General features: G+C 37.8%; 1 protein-coding gene across 12 annotated transcripts in view; it reads left to right on the top strand.

The window, feature by feature from the left end:
* The window catches only part of CCSER2 (coiled-coil serine rich protein 2), a 188,410-nt gene that overhangs the window by 76,587 nt on the left and 88,746 nt on the right, over positions 1-23,077 (top strand). For 11 of the 12 annotated variants that reach the window (XM_024253157.3, XM_024253161.3, XM_054521706.2 and 8 more), the window contains one exon: positions 15,109-15,199. In XM_024253157.3, coding sequence (XP_024108925.1) covers positions 15,109-15,199 — 91 coding nt within the window. 12 annotated transcript variants of the gene reach the window in all.

Below are 23,077 nucleotides of genomic sequence, written 5' to 3'. Positions count from 1 at the left end.
ACCTTTGCAAACTAATAGAAAATAACTTGACATCTTCAAAAAACCTACAGCTAACATTATGTTAATACTTAATGAAGAAAGATTAAATGCTTTTCTCCTAAATTCGAGAACAAGACAAATATGTCCATTCTCACCACTCTTATTCAATGTAGTTAATGAAGTTCAGCCAGTGTTATAAGCCAAGAGAAAGAAAGAAAAGGGATTTTTATTTTCAGATGACATTCTCTATGTGGAAGACTCAACATATTTAAGATGTCAATTCTTCCTAAATTTATAAAGACAATGCAATTTTTTCATCAAAACCCTGGAAATACTTTTTTGTAGATATAGACAGGCTTATTTTAAAATTTATATAAAGAAGCAAGGGAACTAGAGTAGCTTACACAATTTTGAAAAATAAGAATAAAGTGGCAAGAATTACTCTACCTGATGTAAAGACTTAATAGTTACAGTCATCAAGAGAGTGTGGTATTGGCAGAAGCATAGACACATAGATCAGTGGAACGGAATAGAGAACCCTGAAGTAGACCTACACAGATATGCCCAAGTGATTTTTGAAAAATGTTTAGAGGCAGTTTTAACAAATAGTACTGAAACAATTGGATATCCATAGGTAAAACAAAGTAAAACAAAATAAATCTCAACCTAAACCTCTCACCACCTATTAAAATTAATTCAAAATGGATCATTGATCATATAAAATGTGAACTATGAAACTTTAAAAGAAATATAGAAGAAAATCGTTAGGAACTAGGACTAAGCAAAGAGTTCTTTGATATTAAAAACATAATCCATAAGAAAGAAATTGACAAATTGAACCTCATTAAAATAAAAAATGTTTGCATTGCAAAAAACTCTATTAAGAGGATGAAAACAAGCTACAGCTGGAAGAAAAACTTTGCAAACCATGTATCTGACAAAGTTCTCGTATCCAAAATATCTAACAAACTCTCAAGTTGAACAATACAAAATATCAGCAGTTTAACTAGAAAAGGAGTAAGAGACTTTGACATTTCACCAAAGAGGAGATATGGATGGGAAATAAGGACATGGAAAGACATTCATCATAATTAACCCTTAGGAAATTGCAAATTAAAATCACATTCTATACACCTATAGAATGACCAGTATAAAAAATTGTGATAAAACCAAATGCTAGTGAAAATGCCGAGAAACAACATTTCATATATTTCTGGTGGAAATTAAAATGGTTCAGCTGGAAAAAATATATACAAATGCTCCAAGCCAAATAAATTGGGCTGGAAAAAGCCTCTTTGTGCTCTAGAAGATAACAAATGAGAGACAGAGTTTGTCTTTGTTCAGAGTATGGAAAATAATTCAAAAGTTACAGATTTAGAGAGGCAATACACCTTGAATTCATTTCTAAACCAACAGTCTTTGAAAATAGAGTTGCCATCTTGATTTTCTGGTCCAGATCACAAGGGAGTAAGACTAGCTTTAAATTTAACATTCATTACGCAGGTTGCTTTGTAGCCAGATGCCAAAGGGTCACATCCTGTGGCACACAAGAAGCCACCTCTGTTCTGATTTCATTAAACTCCCCTGAAATCCACAGGATACACAGGGAGCTCCATGCCTTGATCCTCAGTATCAAATGACTGTAATTTCACCATGCCAACCCCTTTGAAACAAACTTACCCCTCCAGTTCCTTTTGTTGATGGGGAAGCAGGTTGGAGTATTCTCAGCTTACTAACAAAGTTGTTTAAGGAGTCTTCTTAGTCCTTTGACCTATTGCCCCCATTTTCTTGATTTTAAGTGTGGTTTAATATTGGACAGGATTAGTCATGCAAATACTTAAAACTGAGTGGACAGGAAGCAAGTGCATGCCACTGGGACAAACTGGATATGGAGCTCAAGCTGCTTGATTTTGTTTCACGCTAAATGATATTAGTGCTTGTTTAGGACAAACCTGGTGGGCCACCACAGTTGAGCATGTATGTCCAATTAGCTAGTGAACTACTAAATGTGTGTTCCGTTCCAATTGGATCATTGTCCTCAAAAGGCAATTTTAAAAAGTTTGACTTAAAAAAAAACAAGATTCCTATAACTAATAAGTGAGTTTAGCAATGTTGCAAGATACAACGTCAGTGCACACAATTCTTATTTCTCTGTATCATCAATGACTAGTTATAAACTTGAGTAAATATAACAATGTTGTTTATAAGATCTACCAAAACACTTAGGTATAAATCTAACAAAATCTATACTGAAGAGTATAGGAAGCTTATGAAAGAAATTACAGAAGATCTAAATAAAAATATGACCTACATAAATACATAAAGTAATGTGGTGTTCATGAATTGGAAGACTCAGTGTAGTGAAGACATCACTCCATCCCAAAGTGATGCAATACCAATCAAAATCCCAGCAGGAGTACCAATATGTTTTGTTGGAAAAAGCAGAACAAAGCTGGAGGAATTGTACTAACCCATTTTAAAGCTACAGCAATCAGGACACTGTAACATTGGCAAAGGGACAGTCAGGTAAATCAATGGAACATAATAGAGACTCCAGAAGAGAAATGGAACCACATAAAGATGGCCTGTGGATCTTTGACAAAGATGTAAAAGAAACTCAGTGAGGAAATCTTTCAACAAATGTTGTTGGAACCATTTGATCATTCATATATTAAAAAACAAAAATTGAACTTTGACTAAAATTTTACATCTTATACAAAAATTATTCCAAAATGGACCTTTGATGTAATTGTGAAGTGTAAAACTGTAAGAAAACATTTTAAAATACTATGACCTGGAGATTAGGTGAAAAGTTATTAGAAATTATGCCAAAAGCATGATCCATAAAAAATTAACTGGATTACATTAAATTAAAAACCTTTGTTCTACCAAAGATACTGTCAAGAAACAATAAAAAGTTAAATTACAGACTAGGAGAAAATATTTGTGACTCACATATCTGTCAAAAGACTTTTATCCAGAATGTATAAAGAACTCTTAAAAGTCAACAGTAAGTAAGTAGACAACCCAAATCAAAAAATGTATAAGAGACCTGAATAGACACTTTATCAAAAAGGATATAAGAGTGGCACATAAACATGTAAAAGTATGTTCAACATCATTAGCAAATTCAGGCCATGCTGAGACACCACTGCACACCTATTAGAAGAGCTAAAATAAAGATTACTGACAGTAACTAAGGGCTGTTGAGGATGCGGAGCAACTAGAAGTCTCATTCATTGCTGATTGATATGTGAAATATTACAGCAACTCTGGGAAATGACCTAGCAGTTTCTTAAGAAGTAAACATACACTCACTGTATCATCTAGCGGTCCTACTCCTGGGTATTTACCATAGAAAAATGAGAGCTTATATTCACACAAAAAATTGTACATGCATGCTTATAATAACTTCATGTATAGTAGTTAAAAACTAGAAAGAATCGAAATATCCTTCATTAGTAAATTGGTACACAAACTACATTCACAGTGGAATAGTACTCAGCAGTAAAAATAAACCAATGAACCTTAAAGGCATTATGCTGAGTGAATGAAGTCATTCTCAAAATGTTGCATGCTGTATGATTCCATTTATATGATATTCTTGGAAGACAAAACTATGGTGATGGAGAACAGATCAGTGTTTGACAGAAGGTATGGATGGGAGGAGGGTGTAACTATAACTGGATAGTGTGAGAGACTTCTTCGAGGGTGAAGAAACTGTTCTGCATCCTAATTGCGTAGGTGTTTACACATCTATTTGTGCTTTAAAATTTATGAACTGTATACCCCCCAAAATTAATTTTACAGTATAATTAATGATGCCATTCATTTGTCAGAAACATTTATAGTGGAGGAGAAATGTGTGAAGGAAGCACTGACCCACCATCTCACAGTTCACTCCATTTGAATAGAAATGTGTTCTCAAAGTCCAAGGAAGTTCTATGGTAAACCTGCTCATATGTGCTCAGAGTTTTAATTCCAGTCAGTCTTATGGGAAGCCTCTGGAAGCCAGAGAATATACACATTTGGGTTTTCATTGTCATACTCCCAAGTAATGATTGCATTTTAATGGTCTACTAAGGAAAACAAGTCTATATGGATGTTGGCTTCCAATAAGTGCAGAACTGCCAGTTAGAGAAAGAGGCTGCCACAACAAACAGGGAATAGAAACTCTTTCCCACATTAACCAATTTCTGCACTACATGGTTTCCTCTTTTCCTGTAAAAATGCAGTTTCTACCCTGTGCAGATGATTTCTAAGCTGGTGAAGAAAAGTTAGAGTAAGTTCATTTTTCTTTCTCCTATTACCTGAACCCTTACTCGAATTGTAATGATATCTGTGATGTCACTCTTCTCAAAATCTGATGTTAAACATAGACCTCCCCAAAAGGTGGACAAGGGAAGAATTGCCTAAAGCACATGTTAGAATTCAGTAATCTTACTCTATGGTGTTTTGTCAGACTTACTGTTCAACATCTTCTGGTTGTCATCTATTTGGTAATGACTCCCACAATTTAAATCTCTGCTTAACTCTAGACCCCTATATTCAGTTGTCCTTTGAATTTGTCTTCTCAAAGATGCAGCATGCACATCAAAATAATTGGGCTTCAAAACTATGTATTCTTTTACATTCTACCAGATCTGGCCTTCCTTTTTGGTTTTGCTTCCATTATTGTTTTATTTATTTAATCTTTTCCAGCTTTATTGAGGTTGACTTTCCTTTTTTTGTTTTGCTTCCATCATTTGTTTTATTTATTTGTTTAATCTTTTCCAGCTTTATTTAGGTTGGCCTTCCTTTTTTATGCTTTATTTCAGTTAATAAGCATCATATATTTGTTTCTCAAGCCAGGAACTAAGGAGTCATCCATGGCTTCTTGCTTACTTCTCAGTTAACTTTCGTCCTGTAGAGTCTAACTCCTCAGTGTGTTTCATAACTGCTTATTCTTTGTTCTCACTGACACTGATTAATATCAGGTCACTGACATATGCCACATGGATTCTGCAATAGCAACAAAACTGGTTTTTCTGTCTCACTTAAATCCATTCTCTACACTGCAGCCAGAATAATACTTCTCTAGTGCAAATCTCAATTTGTCACTTTTTAAAACTCTTTAGTTTTGTTTACCTGGGCATATCCTGTACCCGGATTAGTGCTTTGCATATATTAGTAGTGTTATTTGTAAATTATTGAGAATGTTATTCTGGATCAATGCCTAGCCCCCCAAATTGGCTGGCTGCCAAGACTGATGGTACCACACATGTACCAAAAGTATTTGAAAAGACTTAACTCACAAAATGAGACTTTCTGGGGAGAACAGGGCAGTCACCCACACTGGTTCATAATGGTTTGCATGGAGGGGAGGGGTGGGTGGCACTGATATTTGTCATGGTTAGTGAATGGGCTGGGTTGAAGGTTCCCACATGCAAGCTGGTTTTGTGTGATTTGAACTTCCCAGGGGTGCCAGGACTTAATCCAACATGAAGTTTTACTTATTATAAAAGCCCTATGTCCTTTTTACATAATGGAAAAATTTATTATTACAGAAAAGTAAAAAAAAATTAAAAACATAAGTATGTGTTTATGTTCTCACATATTGGAAGATTATAATTGTCTTTCAGTTTATCACCTGCCAGATATTCGAATGTATTTCTCAGCATTAAAATTGTAGTCATATTGTGCATATGTAATCTGTTTCTTTTCTTCTCCCCCATTTTACAGAGCGGATCTTTATCTAATGAGATGAATGTTTGAAACATCATAAATAAGGATTTATTTATATATGTTTGATTTTCTTTTTTTCCTCTCTCTCCCTCCATTTTTTGCCTCTCTTCCTTCCTTCTTTCCTTCCGTGTTCCTCTTCCCCTTTCCTTTTCAACTGGGCTTTTTTAGTAACTTCATAGAGTGATATAATTATTCTGTCACCTTTACATTCATTAGAGTAGGCTCACTCCCATTCTTTGAGGCTGTATTTTTTAACCATTCATTATAAAGTGAAAGGTACAGAAAATCACGTAAAACGTAGCATTTAGTTGGTTATTAAAAGTTTGGCATCTTTTTAACAGTGGTGACAGTTCTCCTTTCACTGATTCAGTGCTGCTCAGCAGCCCCTGCTCTGGACTTAGAGCACAATGCTATATTGCTTTGGATTCTTTGCCATGGCCTTAACTGTCAGATCTGGCCCAGGGTACCCAACACTGTCTTGTTTCACACATACTCAGACATACATACACAAACAGCCAAATGTTTCTTGAGAGGATATGATTTTTGGGGGAATAAAATTACTTATAATGCTTATTGTGATAAATGAGAAAACATAGGTACTGTAAACCAAAAAAGAATAAAAATCTCATTTCTTCTATTTATTTTATTTTATTATGTTTATTTATTTATATTTTTTGAGACAGAGTCTCTCTCTGTCACCTGGGCTGGAGTGCAGTAGTGCAATCTTGGCTCACTGCAACCTCCACCTCCCGGGTTCAAGCAATTCTCCTGCCTCAGCCTCCTGAGTAGCTGGAATTACAGGTGCCCGCCACAACGCCTGGCTAATTTTTGTATTTTTAATAGAGATGGAGTTTCACCATGTTGGCCAGGGTGGTCTTGAATTCCTGACCTCAGGTGATCTGCCCACCGTGGCTTCTCAAAGTGCTGGGATTACAGGCATGAGCCACCACGCCCGGCCTATTTATTTATTTAAAAAAATTTTTTTTGTAGAGATGGGATCTCCTTATGTTGCCCAGGCTGGTCTCAAACTCCTGGGCTCAAGCGATCCTCCTGCCTCAGCCTCCCAAAGTGCTGAGAATACAGGCACTTTGCCCATCCAGAAATCTCATATTTTTAAAAGTTAATCTGTGTTTTGGTTTCTTTCCAAGTATTTTCTATGTATATTATAGTGTTTTTATTTTCATAAAATGGATAATTCTGTACATGCTGTTTTAGATAACTGCTTGCTTGCTCTCTTTTTTTTTTTTTTAAACTAGTTAACTTCTAGTTCTTTAACAAACAACTATGTTCAAATGGGGGAAAACATTTGTGAAGAAGCATGAGGAACATTTTGGAGTTAATGTATATGTTTGTTGTCTTGATTTTGATGATGTTTCCATACCATGACTGTAATGTCAACATTTATCAGTTTATTTTTCTTCGACTTTTATTTAAGTTTAGGGGTACATGTACAGGACATGCAGGTTTCTTACACATGTAAACGTGTGCCATGGTGGTTTGCTGCACAGATCATTCTATCATCCAGGTATTAAGCCCAGCATCCATTAGTTATTCTTCCTGATCCAATCCCTCCTCCCACTCCCTGCCCTCTGCTAGGTCCCAGTGCATGTTGTTCCCTGCAATGTGTCCATGTGTTCCCATCATTCAGCTCCCACATGTAAGTGAGAACGTGCGGTCTTTGGTTTTCTGTTCCTGCGTTAGTTTGATGAGGATAATGTCTTCCAACTCTAATGATGTCCTTGCAAAGGACATGATCTCGTTCCATTTTATAGTTGCATAGTATTCCACGGTGTATATGTACCACAGTGTCTTTGTCTGGTCTGTTATTGATGGGAATTTAGGTTGATTCCATGTCTCTGCTACTGTGAATAGTGCTGCAATGAACATATGCATGCATGTATCTTTATATAATAGAATTATTTAAATTTCTTCAATTATGTATCCAGTAATGGGATTGCTGGGTCAAATGGCATGTCTGCCCCTAGGTCTTTGGGAAATTACCACACCATCTATCACAATGGTTGAACTAATTTATACTTCCACCAACAGTGTAAAAGTGTTCCTTTTTCTCCACAGCCATGCCAGCATCTGTTGCTTTTTGACTTTTCAATAATAGCCGTTCTGACTGGCGTGAGATGGTATCTCATTTTGGTTTTTATTTGCATTTCTCTAATGATCATTGATGTTGCGCTTTTCTTCATCTTTGTTGGCTGCATGTATGTCTTCTTTTGAGAAGTGTCTATTCATGTCCTTTGCCCATGTTTTATTGGGATTGTTTGCTTTTTTTCTAATAAATTTGCTTAAGTTTCTTGTAGAGTCTAGTGACTAGACCTTTGTCAGATGGATAGATTGCAAAAATTTTTCTCCCATTCCATAGGTTGTCTGTTCACCCTTATGATAATTTCTTTTGCTGTGCAGAAGCTCTTAATTAGATCCCATTTGTCAATTCTTGCTTTTGTTGTAATGCTTTTGGCATTCTCATCATGAAATATTTGCCTGTGCCTAAATCTTTACCTGAATGGTATTGCCTAGATTTTCTTCTAGGGTTTTTAGAGTTTTGGGTTTTACATTTAAGTCTTTAATCCATCTTGAGTTAATTTTTGTGTGTAGTATAAGGAAGAAGTCCAGTTTCAATTTTCTGCATATGACCAGCCAGTTCTTCCAGCACCATTTATTAAATAGGGTGTCCTTTCTCTATTGCTTGTTTCTGTCAGGTTTGTTGAAAATCATATGGTTATAGGTGTGCAGTCTTATTTCTGAGTTCTCTATTCTGCTCTATTGGTCTATATATCTATTCTTATACCAGTACCGTGCTCTTTTGGTTACTGTAGCCTTGTCTGTAAAGTGAGGTAGCATGATGCCACCAGAATCTGGGTGCTCCTGTATCGGGTGCCTATATATTTAGTTCTTTTTGCTTAGGATTGTCTTGGCTGTTTGGGCTCTTTTTTGGTTCCATATGAATTTTAAAATAGTTTTTTTCTAATTCTGTGAAGAATGTCAATGGTAGTTTAATGGGAATAGCATTAAATCTATAAATTTGTATGGCCATTTTCACGATATTGATTTTACCAACCATCCATGAGCATGGAATGGTTTTCCATTTGTTTGTTTCCTCTCTGATTTCTTTGAGCAGTGGTTTGTAGTTCTCCTTGAAGAGGTTCTTTACTTCCATTGTTAGCTGTATTAATACATACTTTTTCTCTTCTTTTTGTGGCAGTTATGAATGGGAATTCATTCATGATTTGGTTCTCAGCTTGCCTGTTGTTGGTGTTTAGGGATGCTATCCATTTTTGCACAGTGATTTTGTATCCTGAGACTTTGCTGAAGTTGCTTATCAGCTTAAGAAGCTTTGGGACTGAGATGATGGGGTTTTCTAGATATAGAATTATCTCATCTGCAAACAAAGATAATTTGACTTCTTCTCTTCCTATTTGAATACCTTTCATTTCTTTCTCTTGACTGATTGCCCTGGCCAGAACTCCCAGTGCTATGTTGAATAGGAGTGGTGAGAGAGGGCATCCTTGTCTTGTGCTGGTTTTCAAGGGGAATGCCTCCAGCTTTTGCCCTTTCAGTATGATATTGGTTGTGGGTTTGTCATATATGGCTCTTATTGTTTTGAGGTATGTTCCTTCACTGCCTGGTTTATTGAGTGTTTTTAACATGAAGAGATGTTGAATTTTATCAAGGGTCTTTTCTGCATCTATTGAGATAGTCATGTAGTTTTTGTCTTTAGTTTTGTTTATGTGATAAGTCACATTTATTGATTTGCGTATGTTGAAACAGGCCTTGCATCCCAGGTGGATAAGCTTTTTGATGTGCTGCTGCATTCTGTTTGCCAGTATTTTGTTGAAGATCTTTGCATTTATGTTCATCAAGGATATTGGCCTAAAGTTTCCTTTTTTTATTGTATCTCTGCCAGGTTTTGGTATCAGGATGATGGTGACCTCATAGAACGAGTTAGGGAGGAGTCCCTCCTTTTTAATTTTTTTGAATAGTTTAAGTAGAACTGCTACCAGCTCTTCTTTGTGTACCTCTGATAGAATTCAGATGTGAATCTGTCTAGTCATGGGCTTTTTTTTTGGTTGGTGGACTGTTTATTACTGGCTCAATTTTAGAACTCGTTATTGGTCTGTTCAGGGAATCAGTTTCTTCCTGGTTCTGTCTTGGGAGGGTTGTTGGGGTGATCAGACCCAACAACAGGTCGTGGGGGGACAAAGTCTGGTGGAATCAAAGGAATGAGAAAAAGACAGCTTGAGAGAGAAAGTGGGACTGGGGGCCATTGTGAGTGTGGAGGCTGTGAAGGCCCCGAGTTCTGGGAGCCCATGCTATTTATTGGTGCTCAAAGAAACAGGTGGTGAGGATGTGGGGGTTGAAAGGAAATGGTGTATCAAGTGAACGAGAAACATATGGCTACTTGAGATAATGGGAGTGCTAGAAGCAAGGAGCCAGCAAGTCTAGCAGACATGCAAGCCCTGCCTCAGCTTCTCTTCCAACTACTCAGCTTTTCTCCCAAAAAGGGTGTATGTGTCCAGGAATTTATCTGTTTCTTCTAGATTTTCTAGTTTATGTGCATAGAGGTGTTTATAGTATTCTCTGATGATTGTTTCTATTTCTGTGGGGTCAGTGGTGATATTCCCCTTATCATTTCTGATTATGTTTATTTGATTCTCTCTTTTCTTCTTTATTAGTCTAGCTAGTTGTCTATTTTATTTATTTTTTCAAAAAACTGTTCCCGGATTCATTAATTTTTTTTTTTTTTTTGAAGGATTTCTGTGTCTTCATCTTCTTCAGTTCAGCTCTGACCTTGGTTATTTCTTGTCTTCTGCTCACTTTGGGGTTGGTCTGCTCTTGGTTCTCTAGTCCTTTTAGTTGTGATGTTAGGTTGTCAACTTGAGATCTTTCTAGCTCTTTGATGTGGGCATTTAGTGCTATAAATTTCCCTCTTAACACTGCTTTAGCTGCATCCCAGAGATTGTGGTATGTTTTCTCTTTGTTCTCATTACTTTCAAAGAACTTCTTGATTTCTGCCTTACTTTCATGATTTTCTCAAGAGTCATTCAGGAGACGGTTGTTCAATTTCCATGTAGTTGTGTGCTTTTGAGTGAATTTCCCAATCTCGAGTTCTAATTTGGTTGCACTATGGTCCAAGAGACTGTTACGATTTCAGTTCTTTTGCATTTGCTGAGGAGTGTTTTACTTTTGATTATGTGATCAATTTTAGAGTAAGTGCCCTGTGGCCATGAGAAGAATGCATATTCTGTTGTTTTTGGGTGGAGAGTCCTGTATATATCTATCAGGTCTACTTGATGCAGAGCTGAGTTCAGATCCTGAATATCTTTGTTAAATTTCTGTCTTGATGATCTTTCTAATATTGTCATTGGGGTATTAATGTCTCCCACTATTATTGTGTGGGAGTCTGCGTCTCTTTGTAGGTCTCTAAAAACTTGCTTTCTGAATCTTGGTACTTCTGTATTGGCTGCATATATATTTAATAAGATAGTTAGCTCTTCTTGTTGAATTGAACCTTTTACCGTTATGTAATGCCCTTCTTTGTCTTTTTTGATCTTTATTGGTTTAAAGTCTGTTTTGTCAGAAACCAGGATTGCAACCTCTGCTTTTTTATGTTTTCCATTTGCTTGGTAAATATTCCTCCTTCCCTTTATTTTGAGCCTATATGTGTCTTTGTATGTGAGATGGGTCTTTTGAAGACAGCATACTGATGGATCTTGGCTAATTATTTAGCTTGCCATTCTGTGTCTTTTAATTGGGGCATTTAGCCCATTTACATTTAAGGTTAGTATTATTGTATGTAAATTTGATCCTGTCATCATGATGCTAGCTGGTTATTTTGCAGACTTGTTTATGTGGTTGCTTCATAGTGTCACTGGTCTTGTGTACTTCAGTGTGCTTTTGTAGTAGCTGGTAATGGTTTTTCCTTTCTATATTTAGTGCTTCCTTCAGGAGCTCTTGCAAAGCAGACTTGGTGATGATGTATTCCATCGGCATTTGTTTGTCTGAAAAGGATCTTATTTCTCCTTTGCTTATGAAGCTTAGTTTGGCTGGATATGAAATTCTGGGTTGGAAATTCTTTTCTTTAAGAACGTTGAATATTGGCCCCCAGCCTCTTCTGGCTTGTAGGGTTTCCACTGAGAGGTCTGCTATTAGTCTGATTGGCTTTCCTTTGTAGGTGACCTAGTCTTTCTCTCTGGCTGCCCTTAACATTTTTTTTTTTTTCATTTTGACCTTGAGAATCTGATGTTTATGTGTCTTGGGGTTGATCTTCTCTTGGAATATCTTATTGGGGTTCTCTGCAGTTCCTTAATTTGAATGTTGGCCTGTCTTGCTACATGGGGGAAGTTCTGGATGATATCCTGAAGTATGTTTCCCAAGTTGGTTCCATTCTCCCCATCTCTTTCAGGTAACCAAAGCAGTTATAGGTTTGGTCTCTTTACGTAATTGCTTATTTTTCAGAGGTTTTGTTCATTTATTTTCATTGTTTTTTCTCTAATCTTGTCTGCTTGTTTTATTTCAGCAAGATAGTCTTTAAGCTCTGAGATTCTTTCCTCTGCTTGGTCTATTCTGCTATTGATACTGGTGATTACATTGGGAAGTTCTCATGTTGTGATTTTCAGCTCCATCAGGTCAGTTATGTTCCTCTCTCAACTGGCTATTTTGACTATCAGCTCCTGTGTTGTTTTATCATTTTGAGCTTCTTTGCATTGGGTGATAACATGCTCCTTTAGCTCAGCGAAGTTTGTTGTTACTCACCTTCTGAAGCCTACTGTGTCAGTTCAGCCATTTCATCCTCAGCCCAGTTCTGTGCCCTTGCTGGAGAAGTGTTGCGGTCATTTGCAGGAGATGAGGCACTCTGGCCTTTTGAGTTTTCAGCGTTTTTGCATTGATTCTTTCTCATACTTGTGGGCTTATCTACCTTTGATCTTTGAGGTTGCTGACCTTTGAATTGGGTTTTTGTGGGGTCTTTTTTGTTGATGTTTTTATTGCTGTTGTTTTCTGTTTGTTTTTCTTTTAACAGTCACGCTACTCCTCCAAAGGGCTGCTGGGGTTTGCTGGCATTCCTCTTCAGACCCTAGTTGCCTCAGTTTTTTTCTTACCTGGAGGTACCACCAGTGAAGGCTGTGAAACAGCGAAGATGGCAACCTGATCCTCCCTCTGGAAACTCCATTCCAGAGGTTACTGACCTGTTGGCAGCCTGAAGGAGGCACCTGTGGGAGGTGGCTGGAGACCCTGTTGGGTGATCTCATCCATTCAGGAGAAACAGGATCAGGGACCTACTTAAAGAAGTAGTCTGGCTGCTTTTTGTTAGCACTGCTGTGCTGTGTTGTGGGGGACACTTTCTTGTTCGCACTGTCTGGACTCTCCTGAGCCAGCAGACTGGATCAGCTGAGTTGACCAGACGGCACAGATGGTGGCTGCCCCTCCTCCTGGAAACTCAGTCCTTCTCAGGCAGACTCCTTGTCACTACTGGCTGGCTGGAATTCCAAGTCAGTGGGTCTTAACATGTAAGGTGCCGTGCAAGTGGGCCTGCAGAACGACGCTGCTTGGATCCTTGGATTCAGCCCCACTCCTAGTGGTATGTAGGGACAGATCTGCCTTGCTGGGAATCCCAGGGGTGGAATATGCAAAACTCATGTATCTGTGTGTACCCAAGCTGCTGCTCTACCTGGATGCCACACAGCTCTGTGTATTGGTGACATGGGCCTATGAGAGGATCTCCTGATCTCCTGGTTGCAAAGACCTGTGGGAGAAGTGTGATTTCCCCAGGTGGGATTGCACAATCACTCACCACTTCTCTTGGCTGAGGTTGGGTTTTCCTTTGGCTCCACATTGCTCCCGGGTGGACTGTTGCCCCACCCTGCTTTTCTTCATTCTCTGTGGGTCAGGCTATTTGTCTAGTCAGTCCCAATGCGAGAACCTGGATATTTCAGTTGAAGGTGCTGAGTTCACTCACTGCTTTCATTCCTCTCCGTGAGTGCCACAGACCGTAACTGCTTCTAATTGGCCATCTTGGCACTCTCTCCTGTTTGCTTTAAATGTGTACAGTTTAATTGCATGTCAAACATTCTGCAATAGAGTTTTTAAAAATGAAAAAATAATTTCCAGAGATTTTGTTTTTCAAATAATTTTTCTAGTTACTTTTAGTCTTTGGAGGGCCCAACACAAAATTGAATGTATTTGCATGGAACACCCAACATAGGAAACAGTTTTAATTTTATTCATATTGTTTGTAATAAAGTAGATATTTCCCTTCTATAAGAGTTTTTTGGGCTGGGCGTGGTGGCTGAAGTCTGTAATCCCAGCACTTTGGGAGGACGAGGCAGGCGGATCACGAGGTCAGGAGATCGAGACCATCCTGGCCAACACAGTGAAACCCCGTCTCTACTAAAAATACAAAAAATTAGCCGGAGATGGTGACAGGTGCCTGTAGTCCCAGCTACTCCGGAGGCTGAGGCAGGAGAACGGTGTGAACCCAGGAGGCGGAGCTTGCAGTGAGCCGAGAGATCGCACCATTGCACTCCAGCCTGGGTGACAGCGAGACTCCGTCTCAAAAAAAAAAGAGTTTTTTATGACCATGATGTCTCAGTCTTTTAAAAGTTTGTTGGACTTTTGATCTTTTTACTTGTATATACTAAGGAAAGGTCTTATGATATTTGGATTCATTCTTGGATTGTAAGGACTCACCAGTGAGCTATAGGTCAAACTGAGTTTATTACCTTAACCTTAGTTTTTGTTTATTCAGATCTTTAGGCTTCAGAACAACAGTCTTTGAAAATAAAACACTACTTTTTTAAGAAGAGATAATAGCTAGTAAGGTTGCAAATAAAAGCCAGCAGGGACTGCGTATGCTAGTTTGAATAGTCTAGTGCTATCATAGAAAAAGAACAAATTGAGTCAAGCCAAGGAGGTGACAGAGTGCTTAATGGTAGCAGGAGATAGGTTTGGCACAAGAAAGGAAATGGAATAACCACATTGTTAAAGACTTATTTTATTATTTATGGAAGTGGTCCAATCCCTGGAAATAAAACACAGCCTCTCACCTCTTATACCAATTATGAATAAATTTTGGGCGATACTTAACTATTTTTGATTCTTCAGTATTTTACCAGGGAAGATGTTAAAAACATGGACTTAAAGTTTTTTAATATGGAAATAAAAATCTGTTGGGGAGGAAAGACTAGGAGGAAGACTAGGAGAAGGATGTTAGAAATAGCTTAATTAAACTAGTTGAATCTATTTTTATTTTTTAAAAATTTGAAAACCTATTTTATTCTTTCAGTGCAGATAATGAGTGAATTCAGGATATCATATAGTTCGATTTTAAAAAATAATGGTTGACATATCCTTAGAGCTAGATTATAGTATATTTTTCACCGCTTTTGTTCACAGGATATTTTGAATAATCTTGAATCATGTGACCTTGAGGATGATGATCTTATGCTTGATGTGGATCTGCCTGAGGATGCACCTCTTGAAAATGGTAAGTTGAGACAATATTGAACCTTCAGAGGTGTATACTTGAGCTACTTGACTGTAGCCAATTTGATATTTGTTACTTGCAGACTTCTTAATCTTAATGGAGCCTTTCAGACTGAGAATCAGTCTTAAGTGAGGTAAAATAGGTTCATTTGCAAACTAACTTAAATATTTAAAACCTGATTTTGTAAGTCTTAGATATAATTCTCTATGATCCAATAACATTGTATACCATAAAGTAAGTTGCAGATAAGAGTTGTCTTTTTTTCTGTGTATGTACCCAGTTTTTCTTCCCTTTATCTCGTTTTGATTTTAGGAAGAAATGTATTTACAGAAACATACCATCTTACTTGTGAAACACTATAATATCTTAATTTGATAAATATTTTATAAAGATTAATTCTGGGAAAGTGATGACCTTCTGAATGGATCATTCTGTACATTTTACTCCCAATTCTAGTCTATCTTTCTCTCTAGATCCCAGTAACTGCTGGGGTGAGGCTTTAGATAATCCATATGGGAGAGGGGACTTAGGTTCTTTTGGCTCCAATGACATAGCACTTGTAGGATTTTTTTTATCTTAAAGACTGTTGGAGAACCAGAAACCAGCATAAAAAAGCGCTGGAGGCAAAGGTTGAAATGGGGATACTCCTGGGGAGAGGGCTGCCCTTAGAAATCTGAGAATTTCCTGTCAATCAACATTTGCCTGGTCTCACAGGCCTCCATGGGCTAGAAATTAAGTGAAAATGGTGAGTGAGATCCTTTTATCCCTGGTGCTAGAAAAATGCAAGGAATATTTCAGAGAGGGGAGGTGTCTGTTCCAGTGCTTCACTGGGGTGTTAGTAGCCTGCTTTGCTGCTTTACTACCAGCTTATATTTGTCATACTGGTGAGGCTTTTATTTTTCCTGCCAGAATGCTGTATGGCATTCTCAAAATCTCAGTTGCTTTCAAAATAAACATTTATTTTTTTCATTCATGGATCTAAGGATTAGCTGGGAAGCTCAGGCTATGGGACTGGCTTGAGGTCTATTCCATGTTTCTTCATTTTGAGACCAGGACCACTGTGGGGCAGGTTGTTCTCATGACAGCAGAAATGCAACAGGATGAGCAGAAACATGCATATTATGTCTCTTAAAGTCTTAGCTAAGAACTAGCACATTTTTTTTTAGAATAACAAAAAATATTTTACTAAAACATAAGATTTACAGAAGTTTCCAGATAAGCCATACCAAATGGTCACAAGATTTTTTGAAGAGGGGAATCTACACTTGACAGCAAAGTCACAATGTTGTTAGTGAGGGCTGTGATATTTGTTTAATGTTCCCATTTTAGTTCAAACAATCAAGCTTGTCCATCTACATTGTCTAAATAAAGTTAGATTTGGTTAGAGAGCGTATTCTAAAGAACTGCTTAGCTGCTTTTAACCAATGCAGTTAGATCACCAAAAAAAGGAAGAAAGGAGCCCATAAAATTAAAATAAAACCAGCTCCCTCCTCAAAAAAAAAATAAATAAACAAAAATAAAATAAAATAAAAACACCCACACCCCTGGAGCTAACCTGACAACTATCTTCATTCACAGAGGACACTTATTTCTAAGCACATTCTTTTGGCCAAAGCAGGTAACATGGCCAAACGTAACACCTTTGAGACTGGGAAGTGTACTCTTCATAATGAAGGCTCTGCACATAATAGAGGACATTGCATGTATAATTCTGTAAGGAGAGAATGAAAAGTTGAGGACAATGTCCACCACTGTCTCACAGAGACAGAGAATGTTACACCTTTTTGTGGTTCTGCTGTCGCTTAGTATGCTCTGGCAAACCGCTGAGTTCTAGTGCTGAAAAAGAAAAAAATCACAGGCAACACTGAGGAAGAACAAGGAAAATGACAGAACCCTGAGGATTAGAGTAGTCAAAGGAGATAATCACTTAGATTGAATTGCAGCACAGTTCTTTCTGGAGTTAAAAGACAAGACTTCCCAACAGAACAGTTTATTCAGTAAATGACAGAAAGCATCACTGCTATTGAATCTGAATTAGTGACTTGAAAGATCAAGTAGAAAAATGTTGTAGAACACAGAGGAAAAACAGAAACCAAGGGAAAGTTATAGGGGAAGAATAGTGAGACTTGATGATCCGGGAAATTTAATGGTAATTTTTAGGGCTGGTAGTGAGGAGTGAGGGATTTACTTCCTCGGAATAAATCACATGCTAGGTAATGCATTTTACTTTGACAGAATTATAACAACTTCTCTTGGAAACTTTATGCCCTTACTGAGTGGAAGTAGAAAGAAAGGATCTTAGAGCCTGCCTTATCTTTAGCAGACAACAGAAAGTTACCCAAATATTAGATAAAAGTAGAATCACAGGGAAATTTAGTCTTTGAGGTCTTGATTGGGGACTTGTGAAAAGTAGGAGGGAACTCTTGGGAACATCCCACATAAACAGTACTTTAGATTTTTCTAGAAGAAGGCTAACAACTATTGGCTATTTTGAGTAAAGGAACATTAAAGAAAGCATGTAAGAACATGGATCTAAAATATGTAGCCTCCTGAGGCACCAAAGATAAAATAGTATCTAGGTTTGGTACTATAGGAAAGTGGGAAATTTTTCTTTTTATGGCTCCTAAGTCCCGAATGATTATACACACCCATTACAGTTTTTTGGCTGGGAGGATGAGAATGTTACAGGGACTGATGGAAGTTTAGGGAGTCTTATAATGTGCTTTCCACTACAGGTTTTAGTCCTTTATAGCTTCTGGTTGTTGATGATATTATGCAGGTTTGATAAAGATTTAGATTGGGGCCAGGCGTGGTGGCTCATGCCTGTAATCCCAGCGCTTTGGGAGGCCAAGGTGGGCAGAACACGAGGTCAGGAGATTGAGACCATCCTGGCTAACATGGTGAAACCCTGTCTCTACTAAAAATACAAAAAATTAGCCGGGCGTGGAGGCACATGCCTGTAGTCCCAGCTACTTGGGAGACTGAGGCAGGAGAATCGCTTAAACCCGGGAGGCAGAAATTGCAATGAGCCGAGATCGCACTACTGCACTGCACTCCAGCCTGAGCGACAGAGAGAGACTCCATCTCAAAAAAAAAAAAAAAAAAAAAAAAAAAAAGTTTAGATTGGTCACTATGAACTATAACGAATTGCCACTAATTCTCCCAGTATCAGTGGAGTTTTGGCCCACAGAAGAGTGGCACCTCACTGAAATCTTTAATTTGGATACAAGTTTGCTGTGACCTCATTATGAATGACAATTGTCAAATTGTCATTTCATGGAAGAAGCCATGAGGAGAGTATTTTTCTGGTGAATGCATTTGTGCAGTTAATCTTTCCCTATTAAATGTGGCATATGTAGTAGCACAAATAAGGAGAGAATGTTAGTCAAATGTTTTCTGGACTTTTGTGGGCTAGGATTTGGAGACTGTTATTGGAGGAAAGTTTTTGGAGATTGTATTAATCCATTCTCACGCTGCTATAAAGAACTGCCTGAGACTGGGTAATTTATACAGGAAAGAGGTTTAGTTGACTTACAGTTCTGCATGGCTGGGGAGGCCTCAGGAAACTTGCAGTCATGCTGGAAGTGGGAGCAAACATGTCCTTCTTCACATGGCAGCAGGAGAGAGAAGTGCAGAGCAAAGGGGGAAAAGCCCCTTATAAAATGATCAGATCTCATGAGAACTCACTATCACAAGAACATCATGGAGGAAACTGCCCCCATGATTCAGTTATCTCCACCTGGTCCTGCCCTTTACACATGGGGATTATTGCAATTCAAGGTGAGATTTGGGTGGGGACACAGAGCCAAACCATATCAGAGAATGTAGGGGCAGAAAAGTATGATACTTTTTCTCAACCATCTTAAGGGTCATGACTGACACACCTATAACAAAAGACAGGTTAACAAAAAAAGTGGAACACATTTATTTAGTCAAAATTGTACATGACATGGGATTCTTCAGAAATGAAGACCCAAAGACCCAGGGAAAACTCTGATTTTATGCTTAGGCTTGATAAAGAATGGACAGCTGTATAGAAATGTGATTGGACAAAAGGTTATGATCTAATGGTGATAGACTGAGGGCAGGGAGGGTGACCTAGCAAGGCCTGTCTGTTCAGATTCTCTGTAGTATTCCTGCCTCCCAGGTATGGTGCAGAACCCCTCTGGAATGAGGGTCTTCAAGGAAGAAAGGAAAAGAGAGTGAGTGACCTTTCTAGGTTTTAGGGCTTCCTTTGAGGGAGAGGATTTTTAGTTTCTATGACCTGCTTTGGGGAGAGGAATTCTGGTTTCTGTAACTCACTTTGGAGAACGAAGAAGGGCAGGAAACAAGAGAATAGGAAGATCAGAAAGACCTTGCCTCTGAGGCATTTCCAGTTTCCCTCAGTTCAAAGTACTCATCTTGCCAAAGTGCCACACTTTGTAGTATCATGTTCTGATCCCCAACAGAGAAATCCACACCTGAGTGTTTTGGTGACCCTGAGTGTAAGCTAACAGTTGCGGGGTCTAAGGTTGATATTTCAGTGCCTGTATCAATAAAACATTTGTAAGGTTGTCCTTTAATATTTAGAGAAATTTATGTTTGAGCTTAAGAGTAAAACAGAAAATTTGGTGCTTGACTTCCCCCTCAGAATACTTTGCTAATCACACTTTTTTCTTCTTTATTTCTTATCTCATGCTAAAGACTTCCTTCAGAAGGCCTATATTTTTCTCTAGCAGGGGTTCTCAACTCATAGTTAGGGCCCAGTCTCATCTGCATCTGCATCTGGTTGTGATCAGCACATTGGGTTTTTGAACTGGGATACCTTCAAGTTCACCAGTTTTTTTCTTTAGTTTGCCACAAGCCACCATCATTTCTTACGGTATTACACACATTCAGAGGGACTTATTTTCTTTCTTAATATTATCTGTCCTGTTTTAAATTTAAATTTATCAGTCTCTGGGTCAGGGGCGGTGGCTCACGCATGTAATTCCAGCACATGGGAGGCCAAGGCATGTGGATCACTTGAGGTCAGGGGTTCAAGACCAGCCTGGCCGACATGGTGAAACCCCTTCTCTACTAAAAATAGAAAAAATTAGCCAGGCGTGGTGATGTGCGCCTGTAATCTCAGTTACTCGGGAGGCTGAGGCAGGAGAATAGCTTGAACCTGGGAGGCAGAGGCTGCAGTGAGGCAAGATTATGCCACTGCCCTCCAGCCTGGGCAACAGAGCTAGACTTCATCTCAAAAAAAAAAAAAAAAAAAATTGTCTCTGGAAACTGAATTTGTCTCTGTCTTGTAATTTTGTTTGCTTTCTCTTTTCTTCTCTATTGTTTCGGTTATTTTGTCAGGGAACCTTTAATCTTTTCTAAGAAACCATCAGCAGTGTTATTCCACATTATCTTCTTAGCAGCATTTTAAAATATATAAACGCGTGATTGATGGATGCCTTGAGAAGTTAAACATGAAACTTCCTGCAGAATCTTGGAGCAGTCATTTCTCTGGAGTTTAAGCCCACTTTGTCTCAGTTTGAACATTAGTCTTTTGTGGTTATGGCAAATGTTTGCTTCCAATGCTTACTTACCATTATGTCCATGTTTGAGTTCAAGTTTCAATAAAGATTCCTCAATTTGGAGTCTATATGTGGAACCTATAACTTTTAGCAAATAAAAAAGCACCACATCAGTTTCTACATTGTAATTGCTCACAATATTTAACCCATCTCCTGGCCTGTTCGCCCTATTTACTTGCTTCTTCCTCTGTGTGGACTGTGTTGATATCATTCAAATAACCTATCAAGTGGTTTTTTTGACAATGTTTCTTGCTTTGGGAGTGAGTGGAATTTCTCTTTCCTGAATTGAGGAAAAATATGAATTCAGAACAGTTAAATGTAGATTATCCCTTCGTTATATAGAGTTACTTAAAGGAACATTTTAATACCATGTAGAAATACTTAACTGTGTCTTAACTGAATCTATGAATATAATACCAATATGAATTTATATATGATGTTGCTAAAGGCACTAAGCTAAAAGCAATTTTAAATCTTGAAGCCTGGGCATGGTGATTCATGCCTGTAAGCCCAGCACTTTGGGAAGCTGAGGTGGAAGAATCCCTTGAGGCCAGGATTTTGAGACCAGCCTGGGCAGCATAGCAAGACCCCATCTCTAAAAAAAAAAAAAAAAAAACTCTCCGTGGCAGCTCGTGCCTGTAGTCCTAGCTGCTCTGGAGGTTGAGGTGGAAAGATCACTTCAGCTAAGGAGTTTGGGGTTACCGTGAGCTATGATTGCACCACTATACTCTATCCTGGGTGACAGATTGAGACCCTGTCTCAAACAAAAAGAAAAACCTTCTCGAGATGAATACTTTAAATTTTCTTTTGCTATCTTATTTTCTACTTCTGACATTTTTGGACATAATGGTCACCATGCCTTTATTTGTGAAGTTTTCTGTAAGTGAACTTAAAAAAAAAAAAACAAAAAAACTTGGTTTATTCCTGTAAGATGACAACAAATTGAAATAAGTTCAAGTGTAAGGCTTCTTTTAAAACATGAACAAAAATTCTTTTTTCACATTATTAAATGTATTTCTTCTTCCTCAAGGTGACTATGATGAATATAAACAAAATTTCAGTGTCCTTTTAAAAATGTTTTAAAGTGTTATACATTTAGAGGAAATACATTAAAATGAATTCAGTATATATGAGAACTGAACATCTATACTTTTTAAACTACAGTATCCTTTTTTGGAATGCCAAAGTTTGTTTTTATCTGGTATACTGTAATGAAACACTCGTCATGTTTCAAATTCAGGTTTTTGGTTCAGTGAAACAGTAATTTAAATAAGCGAGGTTTTTTTTTTTTTTTTTAATGGGGATTATGTTGATTTTTATAGCTTTTTATTACAAGGAATTCTGAACATGCAGGACTTGAACTTTCTCATGTAGTAGTTCTCAGACTAGAGAAACCTTTCCTGTTTTGTGGCTTGGGTTAGTGTTTAGCAGTATTTTTAGTAACCGTCCTAAGTCAGTAGCTATGTAAGCACTGAGTGAAGATGGAGTCACAGGGCAAACTGGGCTTGCTTCCCACAGGGAGGGCTGGGTTTTGAGCAGGAAGGAAGGCCTGTTCAGCAGTGCCTTGGGTACAACTATGTCTTGAGTAGGCAGCCGGTAACACAATGTCTCCCTTGTGCAAAGTAACTCTCTTAGTGAGTGCTCAGATATGTGAGGAAAAAGTATTTGGGTAAGTGAAGAAGCTTGGGGTGTTTAAAAGAGATTCTTTTCGTGTTTTTGTGGTATTTGGATTTAAGGGAGTGTACTATTTGTTGCTGCAAAGTACTGGCTTTGTTTTCAGTGGCATTTTAGACTTTTTGAACAAGCTCTTACTGCAGGCAGATTGAAGCGTCTTACTTTCTGAAAATGTGAGCTTAATTTTAAAAGTGTGATTTGTTTGTGATGAAAAGTTAATTTGTGCTTCTTGAGATCAGTGAAAATTAACTGTAGCAGTCCTTTGTAGGAATGAGTTCTCTTAAAAATCTGCTGTTTCCTGTCATTTTCATTCTGAAATCAGAGCCAACTTGTGACAGTGATGAAAACCACCTAAAACTGATTATGAGTTTAAAATGTATAATGTTGATTTCAAGGTTAATTTGCCTGTTTTAAAACAGTGTGGCAGTTAATTGTTTACATGACTGTAATGTAAAAGTATTATAATTTACTTCATTTTGAATAATATTAAGTTCAGTTTTCACCAGAAGAACTGGTTATGCTTTTAGAAATCTTGATATTGTGATTAACATAAATGGCTGATATTTTTAAACTATTATTTTTATTTTATTTACAGCATTTAATTATCAAGCTATAAGAGTCAACTTTTATGGAGTATGTACATGTTTATAGTCTT

This window comes from Pongo abelii, chromosome 8 (genome assembly GCF_028885655.2).
Source record: "Pongo abelii isolate AG06213 chromosome 8, NHGRI_mPonAbe1-v2.0_pri, whole genome shotgun sequence".
Taxonomy (NCBI): domain Eukaryota; kingdom Metazoa; phylum Chordata; class Mammalia; order Primates; family Hominidae; genus Pongo; species Pongo abelii.
This window is presented reverse-complemented; position numbering and strand designations above follow the sequence as displayed.